Source organism: Microtus oregoni, unplaced genomic scaffold (genome assembly GCF_018167655.1).
Source record: "Microtus oregoni isolate MIOR12 unplaced genomic scaffold, Mior012 000001F_ref0000356, whole genome shotgun sequence".
NCBI classification, from domain to species: domain Eukaryota; kingdom Metazoa; phylum Chordata; class Mammalia; order Rodentia; family Cricetidae; genus Microtus; species Microtus oregoni.
In genome coordinates, this window is record NW_024543060.1 from 61,625,726 (window position 1) to 61,652,060 (window position 26,335).

At 35.8% G+C, this 26,335-nt stretch overlaps 1 protein-coding gene across 6 annotated transcripts in view; it reads right to left on the reverse strand.

Moving 5' to 3' along the window:
• Positions 1–900: 900 nt before the first annotated feature.
• The window catches only part of Slc16a7 (solute carrier family 16 member 7), a 152,233-nt gene continuing 126,798 nt past the window's right edge, over positions 901–26,335 (reverse strand). For all 6 annotated transcript variants that reach the window (XM_041663257.1, XM_041663275.1, XM_041663247.1 and 3 more), the window contains 3 exons: positions 16,123–16,266; positions 12,922–13,734; positions 901–10,149 (listed from right to left, as the gene is read on the reverse strand). In XM_041663257.1, coding sequence (XP_041519191.1) covers positions 9,872–10,149; positions 12,922–13,734; positions 16,123–16,266 — 1,235 coding nt within the window. In that variant the 3' untranslated portion in view covers positions 901–9,871. The remainder of the gene's footprint in view (positions 10,150–12,921; positions 13,735–16,122; positions 16,267–26,335) is intronic.

Genomic DNA, 26,335 nt, shown 5'->3' on the forward strand with positions numbered 1-26,335 from the left:
AGTGAGATGTTGACAGACAACACTCAAAGAAAAAATACAAAATATATGTAGCCTCTAGATGTCATTTTATAGTTTATATAGGTACAAAATAAGTGAGCAAATGAAGACACATCATGTAAATGCTAATCAAATGAAAGAGAAAGAAGCTTAATTTTCAACAGAATGGATTTCACATTAAGAAAAGCAAACAGGCTTAAAAGAGGGTGAGCTACATAAAAAGAATCAGTTTTCCAAAAGGAAAGTCTATTTGTGATCTGAATAATGGTACCTCTACAAGAGCCAAAAAAATTAGGATAGAAAGGAGAACTAGATGCACCAAATGTTCTAAAGTCACAAACATGTGAAGGACAAGCCTTCATCCGCACTCCTGTAAGAAAACCTTCACAAATGTTCTCATCAACTGCCAATGGTCAACTCATTGGTGCTTCTGGCTAAACGTGGGCAGAATTTCTTTGGTTTGTTGTGGTGTCTTATCTGAGGTAAAGAAATGCTTGTTTGTGTCTTCCACAAAATGTCATCAGAATTACGATATATCCACATGCTTTTTTGCTCAAAATTCTGGAATACGCATCACTGAAGATAAACTCTTGCTCATAAATTATGGGCTTTAGGTAAAAATGTTGGTGGAGAGTTGCTAACATAAGTACCATTCTGGTTGGGGGGTTGATACTAAAGGGGAATTAGAATGTGTATGTCTCTGTAGAATGTGGAACATCTTATTCTTTCACTCTTAACTTTGCTATTATTCTAAAAGTGTTCAAAAAATAAAAACCTTTGTAAAATCAAGTCAAAGGAAAAGAGTTTCTATGGCTCAGACAATAATATTCTCTTGAAGTATTTATGTTCACTCTCTGTAAAGCCATTCAAAAAGGTCATATGAAAAACAAACTGAACACATTCTTTTCAGCCATTAGAAATTGTTATATTTTTTCATGTTGACATTAATCTTTCCATTGCCAATAATCAGTTATATACACCCAGACAAAAGAGTGCTCTTACATGTGGACTGGAATTTGATATATGTTTTGATCAGCACAGAATAACATAGCATTTAATGGTTCTTAATTAATAAGCAGTTACAGATTTCCTTTCAAAGATTCAACATGAACATTAATTTTAACTTTAATAAGCAATACAGGTTTTTCTCACATACTGTAGAAATATATATATGTATGTATATTTCTAATAAATAGCACAGACCTGCAATATGAACAGTAATAATTAAAATACAGTAACAACAGAGTACAAAAAGATACAGACTTTCTCAAGTTGCATAATTCAGACAAAAAGATAATCTAATTTTATTGCACTGCTCCATACCCCTAAAAAAAAAAAAACATAAAATTCAGCCAACAGGAGCATTCAGGATGAAGGTCAGTGTAAGGAAATCAGTAGCACCTTTAGTAATTAAAATGATTGTCAATATTTTCAGGAAGCCTAAATAGAGCATTATGACTTTATTAAAAAACAAAACTAAATGATATGTATCGATGAGTTTACCTGCTGTATGTCTCAGCGCTTGCATAGAATGCTTGACCGAGATGTTTAAAATGAATCCTTCAAGAATGATGATCACTTTTGAGTGGCGGAAGACTTCAAGGTGTTTCCCATCTTATTGTTTGAAACTTGTCAGATAATCCTCCTACTATGCCCCAGACCACATCATAGAATACTGAGGGACTCTCAACAATTTAGATCCATTCCATTGATCTATTTATTTCCATGAGGAGTTATTCTATGTCTGGCCCTCTGCTTGGCATAAACACTGCTCTTCTAGAAACATCCTGTCCACAAGGAGTTTACAGTCTAGAAGGAAAGATAAGACCTTGGGAACATATTTAAAACAGCAGGCAAAACACAAAGTTTCATGGAGGAATGAGGCATTTCTGTCAAATCTGTTGAGAGTGAAACCTAGCAATCTCTGGTAGGTTCTTTTCTGAAGCAATAGGCCCACGTGACAGACACCACAGCAGGACAAGGCAAGTGCGTCAGTACTCCGGACAGTTTTCCTAACAATGAGCTCATCATCGAAACAATTTACCCTTGATCTATGTAAATCTACATAACATTTAACTAAAATAAAATGTGCTTTTCTATGAAAACACCAGTTATCTCATTTTGGGGGTCACGTTTATACATCTGTTATTCCTAAGTTATGAATTGTTACATATATAAAAATTTCCAGAATTTTATACGAAGATCGACTTAGTATAGTCCCTTGCAGGCAGGTGGAAGAAGAGCAGTTTATCATCTTATATTAACTGTGGCAGGCATCCACACTGATCACTTTATACTTTGTTTTCAAACAGTGAGGCAGGTGCAGCCATGACTTAGATCCTGTATAAACAAGTGACTGGATCCTCTTAGGTGTCAAGCAAGGCTCCCTTAATCTTTACTTCACTGTCACAGGGAATACCCATATTTATGTGACCATGAGATGGTTTGCTCAGTGGTTACCAAGATGCAGAGAGAACAAAACACATTATGTTGCACTTAGAAATCTTAGAAGTAGAGCTTAAGACATAATTTATAATGAAAATAATTTTATAGATTAACTCTGAAGCCCATTCACTTCAAATTTTTGAAAAAGTTGGTGAGGTAAATTATATTTTACATGTCTTATTAATGGCAAGGTATTATGTCTTGAACTCTTCCTCCAAATCTTAATTCAAATTTAAAACTGTAATGAAAAAATATTTAGCCAAAGCATGAAAGTTGTAACCATTTTTCAAAATTTCCTTCTCAAGTGGAGAATTTTTTAACCTAGAAAATAATTCATTAATACATTATAATAAAAACCCTTCAAATCAAGTGAAAATTTTAATATTTGGGAAGATTTTGCCCTTTTACCTTTAGCATAGAGATTACTGTATGACATTGCAAACTAAAGTATGATATTGACTTTATCACCACCAGGATAGGTAACACCACCCATCTCGAGGCTGTTCCTGTCGCACTGATGTCAGATGGTAGCACAGCATCAGTCTGGCTGAGTATAACCCCCACACAGCTGCCTGTGGAGGTACAAAGGTCTTTCACATGCCCAAAAGTCTTTTCGGCCATGTCAGTTTCTGAACACCTTCACTAACAGTGGATCCTATAGTTGATGTCCCCAGTGACTTAAACAAACACGTGTCTAATGCAGAATGCTGCTTTTGTATTTTGCCAAAATGAATTCCAAGCAGTCACCACGCTTCTTCCTGAGATTTATCTCATTATGGGTGATTTTTTTTTGGTGTTTATTGTGGATTTCTGGAGAGGTATGAATAAAGGAAAAGCCTAGAAATGCTGTCTATCCAGGCAAAACAGGGTAAAGGGCATTCTCTGACATTAAAGCTTTAGTTACATTGTTTGAGACACCTGTTAAGTGTCTAGTTTTGTCTGATAGAACTCAGTCTAGTACTTTCCCTAACACATTTTCAGATTCTTAAAACAATGCGTGAGTGATGTCCTTAATTTAAGTGATGACAATTGTGTAGGAAACAATTGAATGTTTCTTTTAAAATAAGGTCTATGCATAGGCAAAAAGGGCAATTAAAGGAACACTGATAAATGTCTATTAACATAATACTGGTATCTCTAGAATGGCTTGATATTACCGTAATATCATATACTGTGCAAAATTCAGCAGCGTATTAGTTACTGTCTGCGACAAATTCAGAACTCTCTAGTGTGACAATCAGTAGGTATTCTTCAAATTAAGTTTACAAACTTGACTTTGCAAAATATGATTGAAGAAATACATTTGTATTGAATATGAGGAATTATTGAATGTGCTTCTAGGAAACTATTTCATTTATTCTATAAGGTCATCATTACTGATGGCAGGGCTTACCTAGTAAAGAGAATTAAAAGTGTTTGGAAGTCAAAAGATGTGTACTCTCTTCAATCCTGCACCTACTCAGAGCACACCTTAGCAAAGGTTTTAATCTGTTGATACTAGTACAGCAAAATGTGGACCGCTAACAAGAAATAGCTGAGAGGGGTGAGATGGTGCAATCAATTAATTAAACATGAAATTTGATATCTATATATGTTGAGTGAAAATACATTACACATCAAAATACAATTGCATTGAATGTTCTGAAACCAGCATTTCAATTGGCAGGTCCAATCTCGTGAAGTCCAGAATTGCTTAGCCTTCAATCAATACAATGTTAGTGGTAGCAAAGCAAATCCCATTGAAACCTGCAGTCTATTTCATTAAACATGTTTTGTATAAAATGGGTTCATCAAAAGCATTATTAGGTGCATATACAAAGTAAAAATGAAACTACAAACAACTACAGAATGAACATCACCGCCGTTTTGAAATTCCACGCTGAATTTAGGGAGATAAAATTTTTCTGAACAACACGCTGCCCACACCCTAGTCGTCATCCGTTCAGTGCCTGTTTTGCACATAAAGCTTATTTTCTTTCATAGCTTATTTTACCATTCAAATTAAAACCAAAGAAACAAATGCTGGCTTTATCAGGTAAAGAAAAATTAGTCACTGTTACGTTAATAAATTCAGCATATACTGTGGCCTTCTCTATTACTGCTGAATGCTGCTTACCTAATTAACAGGTTGTCTATGAAGACTCAAAAACAAAAGACCATGAGAACAATGACAGTGTCATCAAACCACCAGCAAGGAAATAATCTATGTGGAAAATGTCCAGCAGGGGAGGACAAAAATCTTAAAGACTTTCATTCAAACATTACAGAAAAAGGAAATTAATTCAAAAACAAGAAATAAAGGTAGAGACAGGGGTGTTAAGGACAACAAAGCACCTGGGACTGGAATAGGGGTGATTTTGTTCAATGTCAATATTAACTTTGCTCAACGTGAGACTTGCAAGAACGTCATCCATAATTCACATTACCATCAATTTTTCAAGCTCTGTTCATCAAGGCATCAAAGCAAAGAGAGCATGGAGATGACGTCTAATTTTATAATAATACTAATGTGTAGAGGCAAAGTCTACTGAGTATGAACACTTGAAGCAAAGAAGGCTAAATCTGAATGGTAAACATGATGGTCTCAGTACACTGTTCATTTATGGGTGTTTTTATGACATGAGAGTTTCTGGCATGCATGTCTCTTAACTTTAGCCTGTGTTCTTAAATGTGGAAGTATATGGACCCACGGAATTCAGATCTGTAGAAGTGGTAGGATTAAATGTCGAGACTTAAAAAACATCTGAGTGACCTTACTGCAAACATCTGTGGAGTGTGTGCACTGGGGCAATGCTGGATTAACAGTGCACAGCACTGCTAATTCCAGTTCTTGAAGGTACGAGGCACTTCCAGAAATACTGGGAAAATTCCAGATGGCAAGTGCCCAGGAGAGAATGATTTGTTTTGCTAGGTTATGCCAAACTAGACTCAATTATGAATTTATCTGACATAAAGAAAAAGCCACACTTATAACTTCTGGACCACAAACACCTTTCCAATCTCAGAATATTCAAGCCTAGACTAAAGAGGTTTTTCCTATTTGTGAACATGTGCCTTTCTTCCATGAAGTATATATAGCTTCAGGAAGGCTATTCTTGCAAATCACAAATGAGCAAGACCCTCTGCACCACAGATGGCGTCATGCACAGATGACACCATCATAAGGAAAAGTGCATGGAGACTTAACTCCTCAAACAAGGTGGGATGCATAAGCTCTTCAAATGTCTAGCAAGAGAAGCTGACAAAGGCAGTAATAGTTGTGTTCTCCGCGAGACGAGAGAACAAGGAGCATGCTCAGAGAAACTTGAAAACTAACTATTAGGAATACGTTTTGTCAAATAATGAAAATAAGTAGATACTATATTAATGAATTAAATTACTTTAATCTTATTAATCGCATAAATATTTCTTGGTTCCTGGGCTAATCCCATAAATGGGGTAGTCACTAAAATTCAAATTATCATGTTCTATAGTAAGTAATGTTTACAGTTTACATCACAGGTAGGAACAAATATAGGAATAGCTTATGTGTACTAAAGAACTTCCTTTACTCCAACTTCAGGGAAAATACATTACACCTGAGTCATATAAACATACCATCATTTATATGAGAAAAGGACTTAATGAAGCACATTCAGCTGTTATATATAATCATTATTTGAGATAATTTGAACTGATGAGAGAAGCAGGCAATTTGAAATTATATTTTGCATAAAGAAAATTCAGTGTCTAATGAGCAAATAATAAATTATAATATAGACTGCAGTTAAGTCTCATTTCCCATATAAAGTTTACTCTTTTGCATTTCTTTTTACTTGCTTTTGACACTCTAAGTTGTGTGTGGAAATTGAGTGAATTCTCTAAGAACTTTCTGCTTTTAGATAAACCCATAAATTTTGGTTGGGCAATATACTATTTTTAACTCTAGGGAAATTTCCTGAGCGCTCTCTCTCTCTCGAGAGAGAGAGAGACAGAGACAGAGAGACAGAGAGAGAGACAGAGAGAGAGAGAGAGAGAGAGAGAGAGAGACTATTATATCAAAGTGCTGACTCCTAGTGTGGCTTTGGTTTTAATATTAAGAGGCACTGTGTAGGCAAAATGCATATCATGGATTTCTTACCTCCTTTACCTTGTATTCTCCCATTACACTGAACCAAACATTTAGGATAATTTATTCTATTAAAGGTTGGAAATAGCCTATATATGAGTTTTTTCTTTGTAAGGCATTTTTGGAGCAATGTAATTTCAACTAATTAAAACATCTATATAAAATTTTACTTATACTTTTCTGTGTTATAGATTGTCATGTTGTAGGGCTAGAAGCAAGTGAGTAGACAATTACACCCTTATGGAATACTTTTGAGCATACCAAATCAAATTGTTTCATTTCTTTTTTGCTGTTCAGGTGGAGTGTGGCCAATAGAGTGCAGGTGCTTGGCAGACAGAAAGAAATTGGGAACTCTATGAGTCATGTGAATTTATACTGAGAAAATGTCATGTCTTCAATATGATACATATTACTGCCTCTCACTGCCTCTTCAAAAAGGACCTAGAAAGAAGACTAAGAACGAATTAGTCCATACCTATTCTTCTTTCTATGGATGATGAAAAATAGTTAAGGTTAAATAGCAAAAGATGAGGGATGTTCAACTAACAAATGGCAATTATATAAGCTAGCTAGTAACTGGAAATTAAGAGTACGCTAGTTTCTTTTGAATAATAATTAGAACTTTGTGGGCATTTCAATGATAACAGTTTAGTTTCTTATCTTGAACATCTAAAATCTGGTATTCCTCTGTGACAGGAATGTATTCAGCACTCAAGTTGCAGATGAGCATGCTAGCTACATTCCTCCTGTACTGTGTGATTAGATAGGAACAGAAGCTTTAGGCCAACAGTGTTTGCTCAGTCTTTGAAAGATATAATTAAAGGAACAAGTATGTCAACAGATGCAGTTGGACCGGGAAGAGCAAGCAAGTAGATTCATTTCTATTACAGTTCTCTTGTTGATTCAAGCAAGTTATAGCTTTAACTTAGAACATGTCTGTTACAGACATTCCTACTTAGAATGTCATGTTTCTGACATGACTCTGCACACCAGGTCCTGTGCTTTGAGATCCTTTCACACCCTTAAAGATCAATGGAATAACCATCAGAAGTGAATTAAGGCAACTGAGAAGCAGCAAAGGAAATGCAACTTGGCTTTGGTTTGATTCATCAGCAATTGACATAACTAAACCTCTTTCCAAGGAGAAAGGAAGGCACCGGGGCCCCCCTACAGCATCTCTGCATGCAGATGTCACAGCACACAGGAGTGACTACAAATCCTACGGTCACTGCCTTACTGTTCCTCTTCTTCTGCTGTCTGACATGTATATTAGTTTAAAAAGGTATTTTCAAAGAGTGCAAGGCATTCTTTTTGGAACTGTTTATGATTGACTAGAATGGTGTTTTTTTTTTAATAACAGAAGTGGATATAAAAGGAATAACACACAAAAAAAGCTGACTCAAGATTGGGTGGAACCAAGTTAAAGAAAAGGACACTGCAAAAAAAAAAATGAAGGACATTGTATGCTATATGGTGTCACATGTTGTCCTTATTCATTTCCTTAAGATATTGGCACATCCTGTTTTTTATTAAATGATTGAAAATCATAAATATCTTCAAAAAGGCAAATGTTAAATGAAGAAAAAGCAAATCTGAAAATATGAGCCTGTGAACCACATTTAAAGCAGTGGATTAAATTTAGGACAAACTCAAACCTTTAATGCTGATGTCATGAAAGTGCAGTGTCTAGGCAAAGTCTCCTAAGGAATAAGAATAGCACCCACCCTCTGCTGCAAAGAAAAGAGGAGGGTATTGCTAGAGAGGTGTCACTCAATTGTAAATCACTGAGTTCTATCCCTCATAAAATTAAACAAGACATATACAAATATTTAAATTCAGTTGATATTTATAGGTTAGGAAATCACGGATCTGTCAAAAATGTCTTAGGAATGATTCTGAATCCCAGTTACTTTTGCTCAAAAAAATGAGAACATGCCAAACTAACCTGAGTGACAACCCTTCACCATATCAATACTGTGCCATAAACTATATTCCTAGAAGTCCCCAAACCTGTATTTTTACAAGTGTCTTTCCACCCAGCAAGCTCCAGTGTTCTGGTTCTGTTCTCAGACAACAGGCAGTCAAAATCAATAGGGAGCAGAATTTTCAAGTGTTCCCTCTACCATGAGGCATCTTCAGGGACTGAAGTCAAGGGCTGGCTTTCTTTTCTTTTGCTTTTGCTTGTTTTAGTGAAGAATTCGAAGACTGTAGTGGGCTCAATAATGACCCCTACTCTTGTCAGTTCTATTCCTACAATTTACTCAGAAGATTAAGCTTGTGTCATTACTTTGGTTGGTTTAAAAAAAAAAAAAGTAGAATCTTGCCTACTTGCAGATGTCAACTAGGATTCTTGGTTATTTGGCTTGGTTATTGCAGCACAACATTGAATCTGGATTGAGCCCTGTTTTTTTTTTTTTAAAGATTCATAATTAAGCTGTACATTATGAGCTAAGATACAAATCAATGGGGTTTAGCTGATGTTCAGTCTCACTAAAATTCTAATTCAATTGATGTGTTAGGTAAAAATTGTACAGATTACTTGGGGGGGGGTGTTCTCTTTTCCAGCATCAGGGACTAATTACAACCTTTAAAAAAAAAAAAACGGTGTGCGCAGATTAATCAAGCACGACTGTGAAAAAGGAGGTTTGGGTTTTTTTGTTTTTTGTTTGTTTTTGTTTTTTTTTTTTTGCCAAACTTATTTTACAAACACTTTTTTTCTGATGCTAGCAATCCCTTAATTTTTTAGTGTTTAGAATTTTGCCTTTCAATATATATTGTTATTTTAAAGCCACACTGTGAAACTGCAGACAAATAAAACACATTCCCATTGTCTCCCTGGAGCTTTTTCTTTTACTTAAAAATGACTATAATAATCTTTTTCTTTCAAATTCATTTATTTTTTTATGGTCTCCAGATACTCAGTGTTTGTGTGGATATATATTCTATGTGATTCTTTGTGTGTGAAAAGAGAAATAATTGTCTTTAATTTACTTCATAACAATATCAAATAAAAAGGAACTTTGAGGAGAGACATTTTATGGAATTAAACATATGCTTAAGTAAGCCAGGCTGCTGAGATGCAGATTTTGTTCTACGAATAAAAGTCAGTGAAAGATTTAAAAATTCTTCTTTCTCATCACAACACCCCAAGTCAAGTCTGCAAATAAGCCTCTGCATCGATTTTCTGTATACATCACCTCCAAATCTTAGTTTCATTATTGTTTGTGATCATTTGTTTTACCTAAAATCCTTTCCAACACTTTGAAAAACACAAAGAAACTCATAAGCGAATTCATAAACACTGATTTGAGATGAGACATGTTAAATATTGCTTTCTCTTTCTCTGTCTGACGGAGGACTGTGTGCACCTGAAACTTTGACAGTAACATCGTCGTGTTTGGATTTGCTCAAAGCCTCCGATTCTCTGGGCGAATGGGTGGCTGATTTCTTCTTCCGTGCTCTCTCTCTCTTCCTTTCCTTGGCGAGGAGTCTATAGTTAATAGCGTTGCCGATGAACAGCCAAATGCCTGATACCACCACGATTGCCCCACTGGCTATGTACATAAATTTATAGTCTTTAGTTTTATCAACCAATTTACCTATAAGACAGAGAACAATTCTAAGTGAGTCTGATAAAATGACAGCATCACAGAAACTTTCTCAGACAAACTGTAGTCCTCTTATTTAAATTAAAATCAAATCACACTTTAATATAGAAAATATTGTAGCTAATATTCATATATATATATATATATATATATATATCAAATTGGGACAAATATCAAAAGGATTGCCTTAGCAGTGTATCACATATATTAAAAACTATTTCTGCCAATAAAATAAGTGATCAAGATAAAGTAGACATACATGTATTTGTATATTACTACATAGGAATATGAGGCATATTTTGTATACAGGCATGTGGCTTCATATGTATTTAACTATTACGTTGCATCAGATACTTTGAGATCACTATTTTCCCATGTTTCTTGGTTACTTTAATTTAATAATGGAAACTTTATAATATTTTCGAAGACCCGGTGGTCTTTGGTGTGGCTCGCTACTGGCTTCACTATGCTCATCACAGACTGAGCATTTACCTGGACTAAACTCCTGTGTCGTGACTATGGAGTGATCTCACCATGTGAACTACAGATGCTTTTTTTACAAAACTGCTTCAATTCTTTAGTTATCAAAACAAGGCCTGGCTGCTTTCTTTTCTTTCATCTTCATTAAGACCCATTTTATTAAATATATGTGTGTGTTTCTGTGTGTATGTATTTGTATGCATGTATTTCTGTGTGCCACTTTGGGGCCAGAAGAGGAGTTACAGACCATTGTGAGTTCCCTAAGGTGGGTGCTGGGAACTGAATTCTGGAAGAGCAGCAAGTACTTTTAACTGCTTGGCCATTTCTCAACTCCCCAGACTGTGAACTTTAGATGAGGCCACTTTACAGCTCACCCTTTAAATCAGGTTGTAGAGTGTTCTCACCCGATCTCTTCCATAGGTGGTATGCCACTTTGGAAGTTAAACACCTTGGTTTTATTGAATCTGGAAGTTAACCTGGAAGAATTCCTTGGTCCCAATGAATTAAAACTAGCCTGGTGTCACTAAAGTTAAAGGCTAGCTGACATTACGACATTTTTTTTTAAGCTCATGTTTAGTTTTTCCTTTTATTTATGAAAGCATTGTTTTCTTAATAACTCCTAAGGACAAACTTTGATGTGAAGAATTCATAACTGTGATGTAGACAAGTGCTTCAGTCCCCATGCAAACTGACTAAAATATAGTTAGCACTAAGTGGAGCCACTTGAAATATTTGCCCACTTGAGAACAATTTTCTGGTTTAATTATGAACGGTTGCCTATGTGTATTTGCACTAAAACACCTACCACCTGAGGCCTTTGTGCTTCACACTGGCAGAGGGGCACACAATACCAATAAGGCCTGACAATGACTTGCATGTCTTTCTAATCCTTAGAAAATAAAAGATGGAATTTCAATGATAGCCTTAAGACTGAAGAGATAATGAATTTCCCATCTTCACCGAAGCTTCTTTATGTTCTAAAGAAAGCAGCTGAACAACTGACTATAAAAGGATGACAAATTGATATCAGCAAGGCTTTGAGTGCCAGGCGGGCGGACTAAACCCAGGTGAATGAGTTTCCATTCCATGTTCATTACACATATACAAGAATTGTTAGAGATTACAACCGCAACCATCAGCATCACCACCACCCCATCATCAAAAACGCTTAAAATCTAACACAGAAGCCAATTTTAAATTAAATCATGCATGTAATGCATTTGCCATTTGCCTTAGTATTTTAAGTTTAAGTTGTGGAACTATCTGTCCTGGTTTCCTTCCAGGAGTGCTCTCACGTATATTTCTAAAGGAAGCCACAAAACAATCCTTACAAAAATCAACAAAAACCCAATGTTTCTATTGTAGCAATTTTACCCTTTTTTTCTCCCCCTTTCTGTCTTATCTTTCTCTGTCCTTCTCCCTTCCTTCCTCATTCTTGCACCTTACTTTGTTTCCTCCTTTTCTTCCTTTCTTCCTTCATTTCTTTCTTTTCTTCTATTTTGGGTTTGTTTTTCATGACAGTTTTTCTAAGTAGTTTTGATTGTATTGGAACTTGCTCTACTGAACAGGCTTGCCTTGAACTCAGGCCTGCCTCTTCCCCTGAGTGCTGGCATCAAAGGTGTATGCTACCACCACTGGCTATGTTTTTCTTTTGTTAATAAAAAAATCAGGCTATTTTCTCAACTTTTTGATGTGATGGTAATACATAAATCTGATTTCCTCAGTAGGAATTTTAGAATAGACACTTCTATAGACAATTTAGAAATCATTTCACATATTAAAAGTCTACATGTGGTCTTCATCACTTATTAATATGTAACAGATATTATTTACTCAAAAAACTAAACTTGAATGCATTTTTCTTTATCTTTGCATTCTGTATCAATGATATAAAAGTTAGCTACCTTAGGCAAAAACTCAAACCAACATAGCTAATGTACTGTCATAAAGACCCAGATTCTAATCCTTTCAGGATAATATTTTATATTTTTGCTCATTTCTATGTAAGCAAAATATGAATCTGTTCATCAAAAAACAGTCACACTTTATTCTTGTGATATATTCTTAAATAATAAAATAATTGATGTACATAAAAATCCTGAAGTTATACTAACCATAAATCTTATATAAGCTCATAATTTTCTAAGTCCAAGATTTTGAGTGAAAATTTCAATTACAAAACCTCTCCAGTCTTTTATACAACTCGAGTTAGTCAAAGCCACATTAATCACTGCAAAGAAATACTTCTTCACATATATTTAGGTTATTCTTAAATATTCTTACCAGCTATAGGAGGGCCGAGAAGAACGGGGCAACACTCCATAATGGTGACAAGTCCCACGGCACTGGAAAACCTGGCAGGTCCAACAAGGTCCATAAGAGTTTCAAAGAGGACACTGCTAACACTTCCAAATCCATAACCAAAGAATATAGAGTAGACCACCAATGCTGGGTAGGTATCTGCCAGGGGGCAGAGGAGATGGCATACGCCAGTGAATATAATTGCAAAGCTGAAGAAGTACTGGATGCGTGGACGGATTAACTTGGAGTTGGCTATTAATCCTCCCAAAGGTCTAGCAAACATATCCACAAAAGCCATCACAGACAGCAACAAAGCTGAGTTATATTCATCCACTCCTTTGTCTTTAGCATATGGAGCCAAGAATATAATAGGGGCAAAAAACCCTAGAAACATAATGACATTTCCAGATAGGTAGATCAAAAATCCTCTATGCTTAAAAAGGCTGAAATCTAAAAATTTATTAATTTTTTCTGCTGTCGATTCCTTCCTGACTTTCTTCATAGTTTCATTATGTCTTGAACCAACCTTACTTTTAGACTTTGACTGACGTGGACTTTGCTGGACAGGCCTCATGAGGCACCCAGCCACACAGGAGTGCAAAAATATGCCTCCCAAAATCAAGAAGCTCCCCTTCCAGCCGTAACTGTTAAATAGGTACTGATTAAAGGGAGCCAGCGAGCTTAAGAAAACAGGACTTCCAGCCATGGCCAAGCCGCTTGCCATGGGCCGTCTCCTATAGAAGTATTTTCCGAGTATTGTTAAGGCTGGTTGCAGGTTGAATGCTAATCCTATACCTAAAATAGAAAACAAAGGGGGAAAGAAAACACAAGCATATTATATCACTCTCCAAAGAAATTCCTTAAAATGTGCACTGTACAGAATAAGAGAGACTGGTAGCAGTGGATTCCAATCTTTGCGGATTACAAGTGGAAATATAATTGTACCAAAAAACGAAATTGGTTTTCGTAAAAACAAACATAGTAAGAATGCTTTCAGAGCCCTTTATCTTCAAGAAGTAAGACGGGAAACTACTGAGGTATGGCAGAGATACAACAGAAGAGGCTACAGCAAAAATATAATTATGAATTCTTAGCCAGAATCATATAATCTCACAGATAAATTAACCCCTTCCTTCGCACACAGGCTTATATGCAAATAAACAGGCTCCGTTCACCTCTAGTGAGAATGCGGATAACTCTGTTAGTGCAGTGGAATGGTGCACAAACTACAAGACTCCCAATTTTCAACCATCTTCTACCTCCCCATAAACATTCCTTTCAGCACCATGTCATAATAAAACAGAGAAATAAGTTTACCCCATTATTTCATTCCACATCCATCTCATTCTAAATTGAGCATCTAGAGATGGGTTGAATAAAAATATTTTTGGAATATATTTTATTTTAGGGAGTTTTAGTTGATTCTTTGGGGCCAAGAGCCCACCATGAAATCCTTGGCAGTGCTGGTCCCACCTTTGAGAGACAAATTCCCTCTTTCAGATCAGCCAGACATGACAGTATTCAGCTGCATGTATGAATCTTTCTTTTATAAACAGACAAATTGACTTATGTAAACCACCTTCATTGCAACATTAGCATTGGTACTATTCTACTTGTAAAGGCCTCTTGAGGTAAGAATCCTTTAGCCTACTAATTTGAATGAATTGAAACCATGTTGCTAAATGGTTAAGAACTCAACTCTGCACTACACAACACTAAGTCCACCTCTTGATGACATTTTTCTGAAATAAACTTTCCCTCAAAGCTGTGGAAGGAGTCAAAACTATAATTTAGGAAAAACAGGCTGCGACCCTCCCACTGAGATATGCAGACTGGGAATAATGAGACTGGTTCCTGTCAGCTTATGGAGAGGCGGCTTGTAAACAGAGGATCTGAACTAAAAACCCAGGTATCAGATTTCATTTATCTTTCTTCATTTTCTCCCTGATAAAAGTGGAGAACATTTGTTTTTAGATGTTATGTCAAGAAAAGTGATACACCAGTGACAGTGGGACCCAAACACATGAAATTGTTTTGGAATAGGAAGAGTGTCCGTGTATAGGTATGTTCTAGCAGAGGAACATCAAAACCATGACCTCTTTAGTACACCATCGCTCTCTTCTCTGCTGAGAGAGAAGATAGTTAGGACATAAGGGACATATGGATCTCCTCTCCACAACAGCGATGCTGAGCTCCGATATGTTATGCTTAGATTTGGCATTTAAAGGGTTTTCCCATATAAAAAGTCAGATTAACATAGAGAGGGTACAAATACAGACATTTGTTGTCAGTATTATTGTTTATTGTTCTCAGTTTGCATCCCAGGTAGGTCTTGAACTCACTATATAGCTCAATCTAACACTGGACTCAGAATCTCTTGCCCCAGTCTCCCTAGTGCTGGTCTGTGGTACATTTGTACCACAATGTCTGCATGGCAGCCTGCAAAGCCTGTTGTCTTCGTCAGATGGTTTACAGGTATAAATGTGGATGAATCTCAACTCAAACATGAGACAAAAATGTTCATTTAGCCCTTATTATCTATTCTTCTCTTAAAACATGAAATGTAGATTGATAAGGAAAATAAAAATCATGCTCTTCTATATACAGTTTATGTTGGTTTAAGTGAAAGGGACTTCCTCATGAAGCAGTGTGATGTCATTCTCAACATTTGTGAGAGGGCTGGTAAAAGCAGGACGTTTCAATAAGAGGAAATAGATGAAGGCTAAAGAGGTTTCTCTGTCACTCATTAAATCACAATTGCCAGTCACTTTATTGTTGATGTTAAATCGTTGTTATCCCAAAATATATACTTGACACTATTTTTAACTTATATGGTAAGTCTCTAAACAGGAATAAAAAATGTTTCATAAACAAAGTTGTTATACTAGAAGGTATTTACAATATCACCTCAACTGACTCAACAGGAAAATGTAACCAAGTCAAAAACAGTCAAAACTTTTTTCATGTCCATATCTCTGGAGTGATACATGACTGTATGATAACTTTTAAAAATCATTTCTTAAAATGAAATGTTTTGCCCTACCGTGGGAAGTACTTTAATGATTCAGGTTAAAAGACCCCAGAATAAACTTGCTTTTTAAAACAAACTGAAACAAAACATTAAGAATTTATAACTTCTTCATACTTTTTATACCATTTAGATGAGAGCAGAACCCGGCTCACCTCCAATTAAGCCAATTGTGAGGTAAAGTTGTATCACACTGTTACTGAAGGAAGCCAAGATCATTCCGGTACAGCATAGCAACCCTCCAGTTATCACCACTGGCCGGCTGCCATAGTTGTTCACCAAGACACTACTGACAGGACCTGAGGTAGAAAAGTGATAAAGAAATATTAGTTGAGGGGGACAAAGACTTATCCTTAATATGTCTTTGTTCTGAATGCCGGGAAAGTGCAGTTTAGCAATCAAGACAGATTAGTTCATGTGTGGTAAAGTTGGGACTGTCTAATGTGTCACGTAGACTGGTTTGTTTTTAACTTTTAGTTTTGCATTACTTTTTTTTTTTTTGAGACAGAAGTCTCAAATTCTTAAAAAAAGGGTGATCCTTCTGTCCCAAAGTCCTGATTATCTGGGATTAAAGGAAAGTATCACCATTAGTAAAGCTGATGAGTTACTTTCTTTCATTTACTTTATAAAAATTTATTTTATTTTAGTGTGTTATGAAGTGTGTGTGTGTCTAGTGTGTGTGTGTGTGTGTGTGTGTCTAGTGTGTGTGTCTCTGTGTGTGTATGTGTGTGTTTGTATTAAGGTTAGGAGAGGTAATTAGATTCCATAGAGTTAGTATTACACCTGCCAAATGCAGGTGCTGGAAACCAAACTTAGGTCTTTGCAAGAGCAGCAAGTACTTTTAGCTGCTGAACCCACTGCTCCGATCCCTGGTAAGAATTTTTTAAAACCACATTATAAAAACACACTAAAATAAATTGGAAACATTTAATATGTATAGTTTTTAAAACTGATACCAATCAAATGTAATGCAAAAGTTTTCAATGGAACCCAGCTAAACAGGCCTCAAACATCTCTCCAATGGTGACAAAAATCCCGGAATTATATACAGCTTTGGCCTACATTTCAGAAATAATTATTATTAACCGGAGCTCATGTTCTTAGGTACACTCAGATATAGTTTTTCTTTAATACCATATTTTAATGACTCTTATTTTTTCCTAATATTTTATTCTTAAAATTATGTGTGTTCAGTGCATACATGTATGTGTGTGTGTGTGTATGCACATGTGTGTATGTGTGTGTCTGGGCATATGTGAACATGAACACATGCATGCATAGGTATAAACATGTCAGTGCCGATGCCTTCAGAGGTCATAACAGGTTATCAGGTTCCCTGGGCTGCAATGCCTTTCAGGCCCACATTTCCTTCATTTAAGATTCTGATTGTGGTTAGTCCACAGCAACCACAACCCCACTAGTATAGCTATCACATTATACATGCTTAGGTTATATATTACATTCCATGATTTACAAGACCATGAAAAATCACTCACACGTTAACCATATGAAACACACTCTAACCATATGAAAATGAATACTGACTTTGCCCCAAAGTTCTTTGTGTGACCCATTCTCTAAATGCCATGTAAGCAGCAGCATGAACGCTTACAGAATGAGGTCAGCTCCTTGGAGGAAGCTGCCTGAGGTAAGAGGTAATCCTACCTCCCTGGCAAAGAAAACTCTGAGGCCTGAGTCTGAGACTCAAAGGAAGGAGTTTCAGGAATAACTTACAGAATTTATTTAACATATATTTCCAATACATTTGGGTGGGTGTACATGCAAATAAAAACACTTGGGAATAATTAAGATTATTAATATCAGGCATATTCAATTAACTGCAGGGATGCTGTTTTAGGAGTTGTTATAAAATAGAAGTTCTGGATATTAAAGCATTGTGTTTTACTTGTGTAGACAGCATTTACTTGGCTGTCTTGCAAAATACTAATGCAACTTAATAAGTGAACGCTCGTGATGAAAGTTGTCTTTCTACAATCTGCCGGTGAAGAAACAATTTCCTTTGACATCTCTTCCGTACCTGAAAATTACATTTCACCTGCTACTAGGAGTACTGCTTTATGGAAAATAAATACAACATTAGGTCAGAATTGTCAGTCAAAATCAGATCCAGAAAAATAATTTTTTTCCAATGCTTCAGGACAGGGTTTCTCTGAGTAGCTTTGAAACCTGTCCTAGAACTGCCTTTGCAGACCAGGCTGGCCTCGAATCACAGAGATCCACCTGCCTCTGCTTCCCAAGTACTGGGATTAAAGGCGTGCATCACCACCAACCTCGTAAAAATTAAATTTTTAACCTATAGTACAATTTCAAATTTTGCTGAATTTGATCATATTGTATTTTAAAATATTTATGTGGCTAAAATTAACATATATTGAAATTCAGTTACCATAATGTTTATATTCTTTTAGTAAATATAATTAGTTACCATGTAATCTTCAAATGAGATAACTAAAAAAATATAAAATCTTATACTTAAAGTAGTAGACAAGATAACATTTTTCAAAGACCTTATGGAATACATGCACCTCCAAAACTGCTGAGAAAAAAGAGTAAAGGGAAATGATTACAAGAAATGAGAAAAGCACAATTATGTGCTTGATATGGTAAAAGTTACTTGAGGACATAAGAACAAAATAATTACACATTATATAATACTTAATATGCTCCTATTATCTAGAAAAAGGGGCATCTCTTTTGGAAGGCACATACCAGAATTAAAAAACTTTGAGTGGAAAAAAATCACTAATAAAGTAAGTCTTACTTTTGCTAGAAAAGGATTACAAATGGGTTCTATCGTACAGAATATAGCCATACAGAATATCATTTAACTAAGGCACACAGTTTAATGTAAAATTATTTATTAAGGTTAGAACATCCATTGTATCTTGACTGAAATCTTTGTAGAAATGATAGAAGGAACACAAGCATCATTCACTGTTGCCTTGACTCTCTCTAAATAATACTAGCAAATGACAAAGGAAGCATTGGATGTGATGGACACAATCCATGGGTGGAGATATAAAAATAATTGAATATAAGAATAAATTGGTCATGATTAATTATTAAACTTGGGTATAGATGATGATTCATAAAGGTTTTTTCCCTCTTTTCTCAAAATTAGTTAACTGACTCAATTTAATTAAGCTTCATTGGATTCAGTTAACTTCACCATTGCTTAAGCTGATAAAGTTGATTAAGTTGGATAAAGCCAACTGACTCACGTAAAGAACAACATAATAAGGGAAGCACACTATAATTTTAAAACGACTCTAATCTAGGAAAGGAAACAATGAATGCAATTTTATGAAGGACGATAGGTATTATGACAGACAGTAAACACATGATCAAAGGTGTTCACCAATTATTAGGACCAACAAACTGATACATTCTTGGCTCTTGAATTGCAGACTCCATTTTCTGTGTGGTGATCGAACAATGCATGGATAAAGTACATAATTAATGACTATATTCATCAGTATCTTTGCTTAGATTGCACAAATACAAACTTGCGCTTAAGCCATGAATCTCAATTTAACTTTTAATATACCGCAAACAATTATACATCTGTACCCATTGGTTGAGTCAATCGTATCCAATACGTCTGTACCCATAGGTTATGTCAATCTCATCCAATGCTTCCTTTGCCATTTGCTACTATTAATTAAGGAGAGCCATGATGACAGTGAGTGATGCTTGTGTTCCTTCTATCATTTCTACAAAGCTTTCAGTCAAGATATAATGAAAGTTCTAACCTTAATGAACTAATTTTATGTTAAACTCTGTGCTTTAATTAAATGATATTCTGTGTGGGTATATTTATATAACTCATCTGTAATCCTTTTCTAGCAAAAATAAAAATTATTAGTGATCCTTTCAGAAATAGCCCAAACTCTTTTCTTCTTAAAATTAGCACTGAGGGAATTCATAAAGTATTCTTGATTTGTAGGAGCTATGAGTAGATTTTCAAGGTATGATATAAATTAAGACTTTTTTTAATGGAAAGAATCCATAAATGCTCACTAATAGCCAGAAGAGACATTGAAAGTAATCCCCACCACCAAGAGGCACATCTCTTCAATATTTTAACAGTTTGGTTTATTATAAAAAAAGAAAGAGGAAGATGAAAGAACAGCAGACATTCTCATGATACAGAGTATTTCTTGGCTATCAATTGGCTCTGTAACCACAAGTGTTCCTTTTTCAACAGTCTTAGGACTGCTTACATCCTAAATGTACTTATTTATTTTCTTTTTATCAATAAGTCTTAATGTTTAAAATCAGTGTATTCTTTATGTAATAACAATGCTTAATATACATATTGAACATAGGGTTATTAGTTACATAGAACATATATTTAGTAGATATGATATATATTATGTATATATTATGATTATTAGTCATATCAGCGATTAACAGTCCCATCTGCAGAGTTATACCTGACTCCATACCTAAACAGCATAAAGGCAACATTCATTAAAATACTTCTATTTGATAGTCAGCTTCATAGACAAACACACACGCACACACACACACACACACACACACACACAGTCATACACAAAGGGTGGGTATAAAAATAACTTTTATTTCCAAAACACAAGAAGATTAGATTGCATGCTTATAAGACAGGTCCAGACATGAGTCTGTGTGATACTCATTTCTAAACAATCTCAGAATTATAGAAACTGGTCACTTCCATGAAATTGCAATAATAAAGTTCATAAGAGAATAATATAGGCCTCACAGCATGCTACGAGTCTCTGCCCATTCTCAGAGGTCCTGTAGCACCAATAGATGTTAGCATACACAACAAAAATGGATTTCTTCTCACTTGATGTGTCATACTTATGCATTTATTATAAATTTTTACAGGTAGCTGCCATATCCTATTATTAGTTAACTGCGATTACGATTATGCCTTCCAGATAGTGTGCTAAGATTTGTAAAGGCAGTATTCCATAGACTTGCCATGGCAATCTCATGACTGAACTGCCTAACAAAACCTGACTGTTAATGAAATTGAGGTGCAAATACTTTGATTTCTTTATGGGTCTCTCAATATTAGGTAGTAAAATGTAGATTGTGTCAGGGACATTTGACAACAGAACTGTTTTAACTAATGTGCCAAGAATATTCAATAGGATGGATTTAAGACAACTAGACATGTTTGCTTCCAGTGTGGAATCTTGTCTGACATGGGGGAATATACAGAATTCCCTAACTGGTAATGGGATAGCTAAACCAGACTAGTCTGTGAAAATAGAGTGTGTGTGTGTGTGTGTGTGTGTGTGTGTGTCACAATTACCACCTTTTACAAATGTAATGCTCATTTCAGGGAGTCTGGAGTTTTGGTACACACTAAATGGTACACACCAGCAAAAAAAAATGCCTTTGTGACTAGGTCACTAATAAAAGCACTAAACACCAACCCTCTAATTAGTTTCCTGCTACACAAGTCTTCATGACTTTTGTCACAATGATTTCTGGGAAAATGAGACAGTGTGAGTCCATAGAAATAAAGGAGAGTCTGGTAAATTTGGACCTGCTATTCTCTCTACTTACCCATTGGCTCTCCCTTTCCTGGTTTGATTTCATGTGTTCACTGTAATATATTAAGGCCACAAAAAAGAATTAGCCTCACACGTTAGGTGAGTCTTGTGAAACTTGAGACTTTTGAGTGAATCATTGAAGCAGAAAATTGTATCAGGGACGCTGAATGCAGCTGTCCTTCCCATAGCAAAGGTCAGATATGATCTACATATACAAACAAGCCTATTTCATACACGATTATGTTTTGGAAACACAGGCTCAACATTCTTGCTCCTCTTTTCTTTTCCTCTACATAAGTAACAGTACGTGATAAATTCAATAATAAGGTATAGATGATACTTTTAAAAGAAAGAGAAAAACTAAAAGAACAAGGTTAAAAAATAACAGAAAAACCAACTCAGATAAGAACGAATGAAAATTTATGACCTGTTTTCCCCGTGATTATTCATTATTTTTAAAGTCAATGGCAGTGAGCACCGGAGCATTAAGCATTACAGAAATCTGTAACAAATTCCATTAAATTCATAATGTGTCATAATGATGCAATATAATAAAAGTATTACAAGTAAGAATCATCTTAATAAATTCCGTGCAGGCTATCAAGCTAGACCAAAACAATTAAATGAGAAATTTTTTCCTGAATGCTCACTACAAAGTGCCCATATATGAAGACGAGTGCCTTCCATATCTATAGCATTTTGGCTGTGAACATGGAAGAGGAAAATTTCTCAAAAACATCAGGGGCTGAGGACACAGGTGGTCAAATGCTGGCACAGAGGACAAAGCCCTGGTTCTGTTTCCTGCCCCTGACTCTGAAGAAAAAGACAAACAAAAACAGAGAAATAAAAAAAAAAATATGTAGTAAGTAGCAGGTTAGAGACAGAAAAACTTTGACTCGTGATACAAATACACACAAGCTCCTGTTTGCCTACCTGACGTCAGATCACACCGAAGAACAATTTAGCAGGGTTTACGTGTACTGTGTACACTACCTACATGGCTGTAGCCAGGTGAAAGAAAGTACAAAGAAAGACAAAGCCCTAATAAAATACAAGTTATATTACCAGCACGGCTACGTTTGATGCGTGAGTATTACCTATTCCTTCTGCAAAATAAAAACATTCTACTTCCCTTGAATAAGAAAGAAAACCAACCATAGAGTCCTGTGAATTTATTTTCAGAGTCTTGATGCCAAGAAATGTCATAGGCAAACCTTTCTAATAAACGCGCAGCACTCTCATGAGTCTCTTTGGAAATTTGATGTCATGATTTCCATAGATCTTTGCCCAGGCTGCAGGTGTTTGCTTCTGTTTCTTTAGAGGAACACATGCCTTTACCGGCATAGTTACCAGTTCATGTAGAATGACAGATGGTAGACATTTATCGATAAACACAATGGCTCTAAACTTGCTTTGCAAAATCACATTTTATTATTGTTTTTTTTAGATTTTAATATAATTACACCATTTCACCCTTCCTTTTCCTCCCTCTAAATCCTCCCATGCTACCCCCTCTTACTGCTTTTCAAATTCATGGTCTCTTTTTAATTGTTGAATACACGCATACACACACATGCACACCCTGTATAATGTTAATTGCATATAAATGGACATAACACAAATCCAATACCTCAGGGATCACTGTGGGAGAAGGGGTAAATACATGCTTTCCAGGTGGCTATCTGTGTTGCGAATTAAACTGTACTAAGGTTTGACATTTGTATAATAACTAAAGAGAAATTAATTAAAATGTTTTTATTAGCCAAAGGTAATAGTAATAAAAGAATTCAGCAAATGTTTCAAACACCCCAAGAGTATCAGGTGAAGCACTGCGTTCTGTGGTTGTTATGAAAGAGACTAAGAGGAAGGGTAACAAAGCCGGCCAGATTTCACAAGGTGCATCCCAACGAAGCACACGCAGAGCTGCACAGGATACGCAGAAAGTTTATGGACTGAGATATTCCAAAAATCATGAGCCTGTTGCCAGACCCTGAGTCCCTAGAGAATAGTGACGCTAAAATACAGACTAAAGCCCTAAATATTATAACCACACACTTAACAATAAATCGTTCCATGTTCTATGTGATGCACTCCCACGGTGTTGCATTGTCACAAAGGCTGTCCCAATCAAGAACTTCCAATACTCAGTCTGCAAACATAAGTGCGGCATCATTTGCAGAAACCCCTTCAGTTCAGCATCATATTTTAAAGACACGCAAACACCCAAAAGTGAATCAAGTATTAAAAGTGCTGGACTACTTTTGTAAGAGATCCTTAATATCATTAATATTTAATGAAATAATCCATGTGTTGCTATCCAATATTTAATTAATGATAATGAAGGTACTAGCCAATCTGGTGTGAGTGTGTATGTGTGTATGTGTGTGTGTGGTATGTGTGTATGTATGGGTATGTGTGTACTGTGTATGTGTGTATGTATATGTGTGCCTTAAGGTACATGTGCACACATGCATGCATTTCTGAATGTGAAGGTCAGAGGCTGATGGCATACATCTTCCTCAATTGTTCTCCATTTTAGCTTTTGAGACAGGGTCTCTCACTGACTCTGCAGCCAACTGATTTGGGAATACTAACCAAACCAAAGATCCTCCTGCATCCAGTTTCCTGGTACTATGGTTATGGAGGCAAAACACCCTGACCGACTTTTGACAAGGGTGTTTATTGTCTAAAAGCAAATTATACAAATGTAACTAAGCCAGGCTGTGGTGGCATATGCCTTTAATCAAAGCACTCAGAAGGCAGAGGCAGGCAGGTCTCTTTGAGTTCAAGACCAGCCTGGTCTATAGAGCTAGTTCCAGGACAGGCTCCAAAGCTGCTGAGAAACTCTGTCTCTAAAAACAAAAAAAAAACAAACGAACAACAAAACAAAACAAAAACAAAAAAAAACTAAAACCAAAACCAAACAAACAAACAAAGTAACCAAAAGTGATTGAAAGAGTAAAAGTGTAAGGGAAACATCTCAGTAGTTTGTTCATATTCCTGTTTATTGTCACAAGCCGGCAAGGGGAGGCCCAGGAAGGTGATTCAAATTTCATTCATTGAACAGTGGAAAGGATACTGAGTTAACGACTAGAGAATTCTTCTGATAATCCAGTGTGAAGAATAGATCTGGACAGGCAGGTTGGTAAGGAAGTGGCTATGTAGATGGGAGAGGGAGTGACTTAATAATGTCCCCAATATTCCTTCAGATCGTATCATAGATACCATCAGTAGCTTGCTTAGTTTCCTTAGTCAGGGAAAGGCTAAGTTTCATTGTACTGGCTCATTGTCACATTAAGAGACTCACAGTTACCAATTTGCAGAGAGCGGATGAGTAGACGTCTGATTTCAGGATGAACAAAAGTCACTTCTTAAATCCACTAAAGAGATCAGTGTAGAAGTGTTACAGTAGAGACCAAATGACCCTCACATAACTCCTGTCATATGATACACAGCTGACAGCTTCGTTGTTTTAAAATGGCTCGAAAATAGAAAGAAAAACTAATTAAATGCTTTATAGCAATCTGATAAATGAAGGTGTCTTCATTTTTATTTTCAGAAAAAAGACGTTGAATAATCAGCAAGTGTGAATTGCATGCCTATCTTAAAACAGGGAGGCACGGAGACGTGGGTGCGCCTGTGAATAAGGATGGATAATTAGCACAGTTTGGAACAGTGTCAACTTTTGTGATTTCTAGCGATGTCACTCAGGAATAGTCGGCGGCTGCTGTTTTCAAGATCTGCATTATGCACCTGTAAACAGCATAATCCCTAGTGATGAATGTCATATTTGGCTGAATGGACCTATTCTTCTCGTTCTCCTAGTTCTATTGCCTTAATCAATATGATCATAGGCCCCTATGCCATCGATTATACTGAATGAACTGATACTCTGTAACAATTCCAGGAGATGAAGATTTTGCTCTTGTTGAGTGTAGCCTGTCATTGGTTGCCTTGAAGCTGCGTCACGAAATTGAAGCAAGCAGCTCTCATCTTCCTTTGTATAGTAGGTGGTGCATGAGTGAAATACCATGTCACCCATGGGAAACAACTCTAGGAAAATGCAGCCGAACTACAAGTTTCCGCCCTCTAATTTTCTAAGGTCATTATTAAAATCTTCCTTTATTGTAGCAAGGGTACGCTACATGAGATAGGCTCTTCCAGTGTTACCAAGGATTAAGGTACATTACTGTTTTCTGTAGTTGTTATAAACTAGATTACCTTACAAGACACAACAAAACCAATTAGATTTTATACGGTCCACTACATATATAAAGTAAGTGGCAAGTTTATTAACTCAACTATTTCAAGATTGTAACGCTGAAAAAAGCTGATGTTACTAACCTTGATGTGTTTGAAATGTTATAAGCCATCACTGGGGCCCCTCTTGCAGATGTCTAACCTCTACAGTTTTCTCTGTCTAGATTTTGCTCCTCCACTTAGCCAACAAGAAAGGAACAAGATCACACATTCTAATATCACACGTGTTCTAATATAATTTTAATTATTGCATTAAATGGTAATTTATTTGTCATACTTCTATAGATTAATTGATGTTTTTTAATAAAATGTACAGTTTGTTAATTTTATTACAGTGCACTGTAACATTTGTGTTTTCTGTTTAAACAGTAAACATTTCTTTCATATTGTTATATTATTATATATATATATACATGCATACATATATACATACACATATCTATGTCTGTCTGTGTACTTCTTGGTAGCAAATTATTACTTACGTTAAAGAAGAATTACACTCCATATTGCTTTCCTGCCTTGTGGGGAAATGAGATTG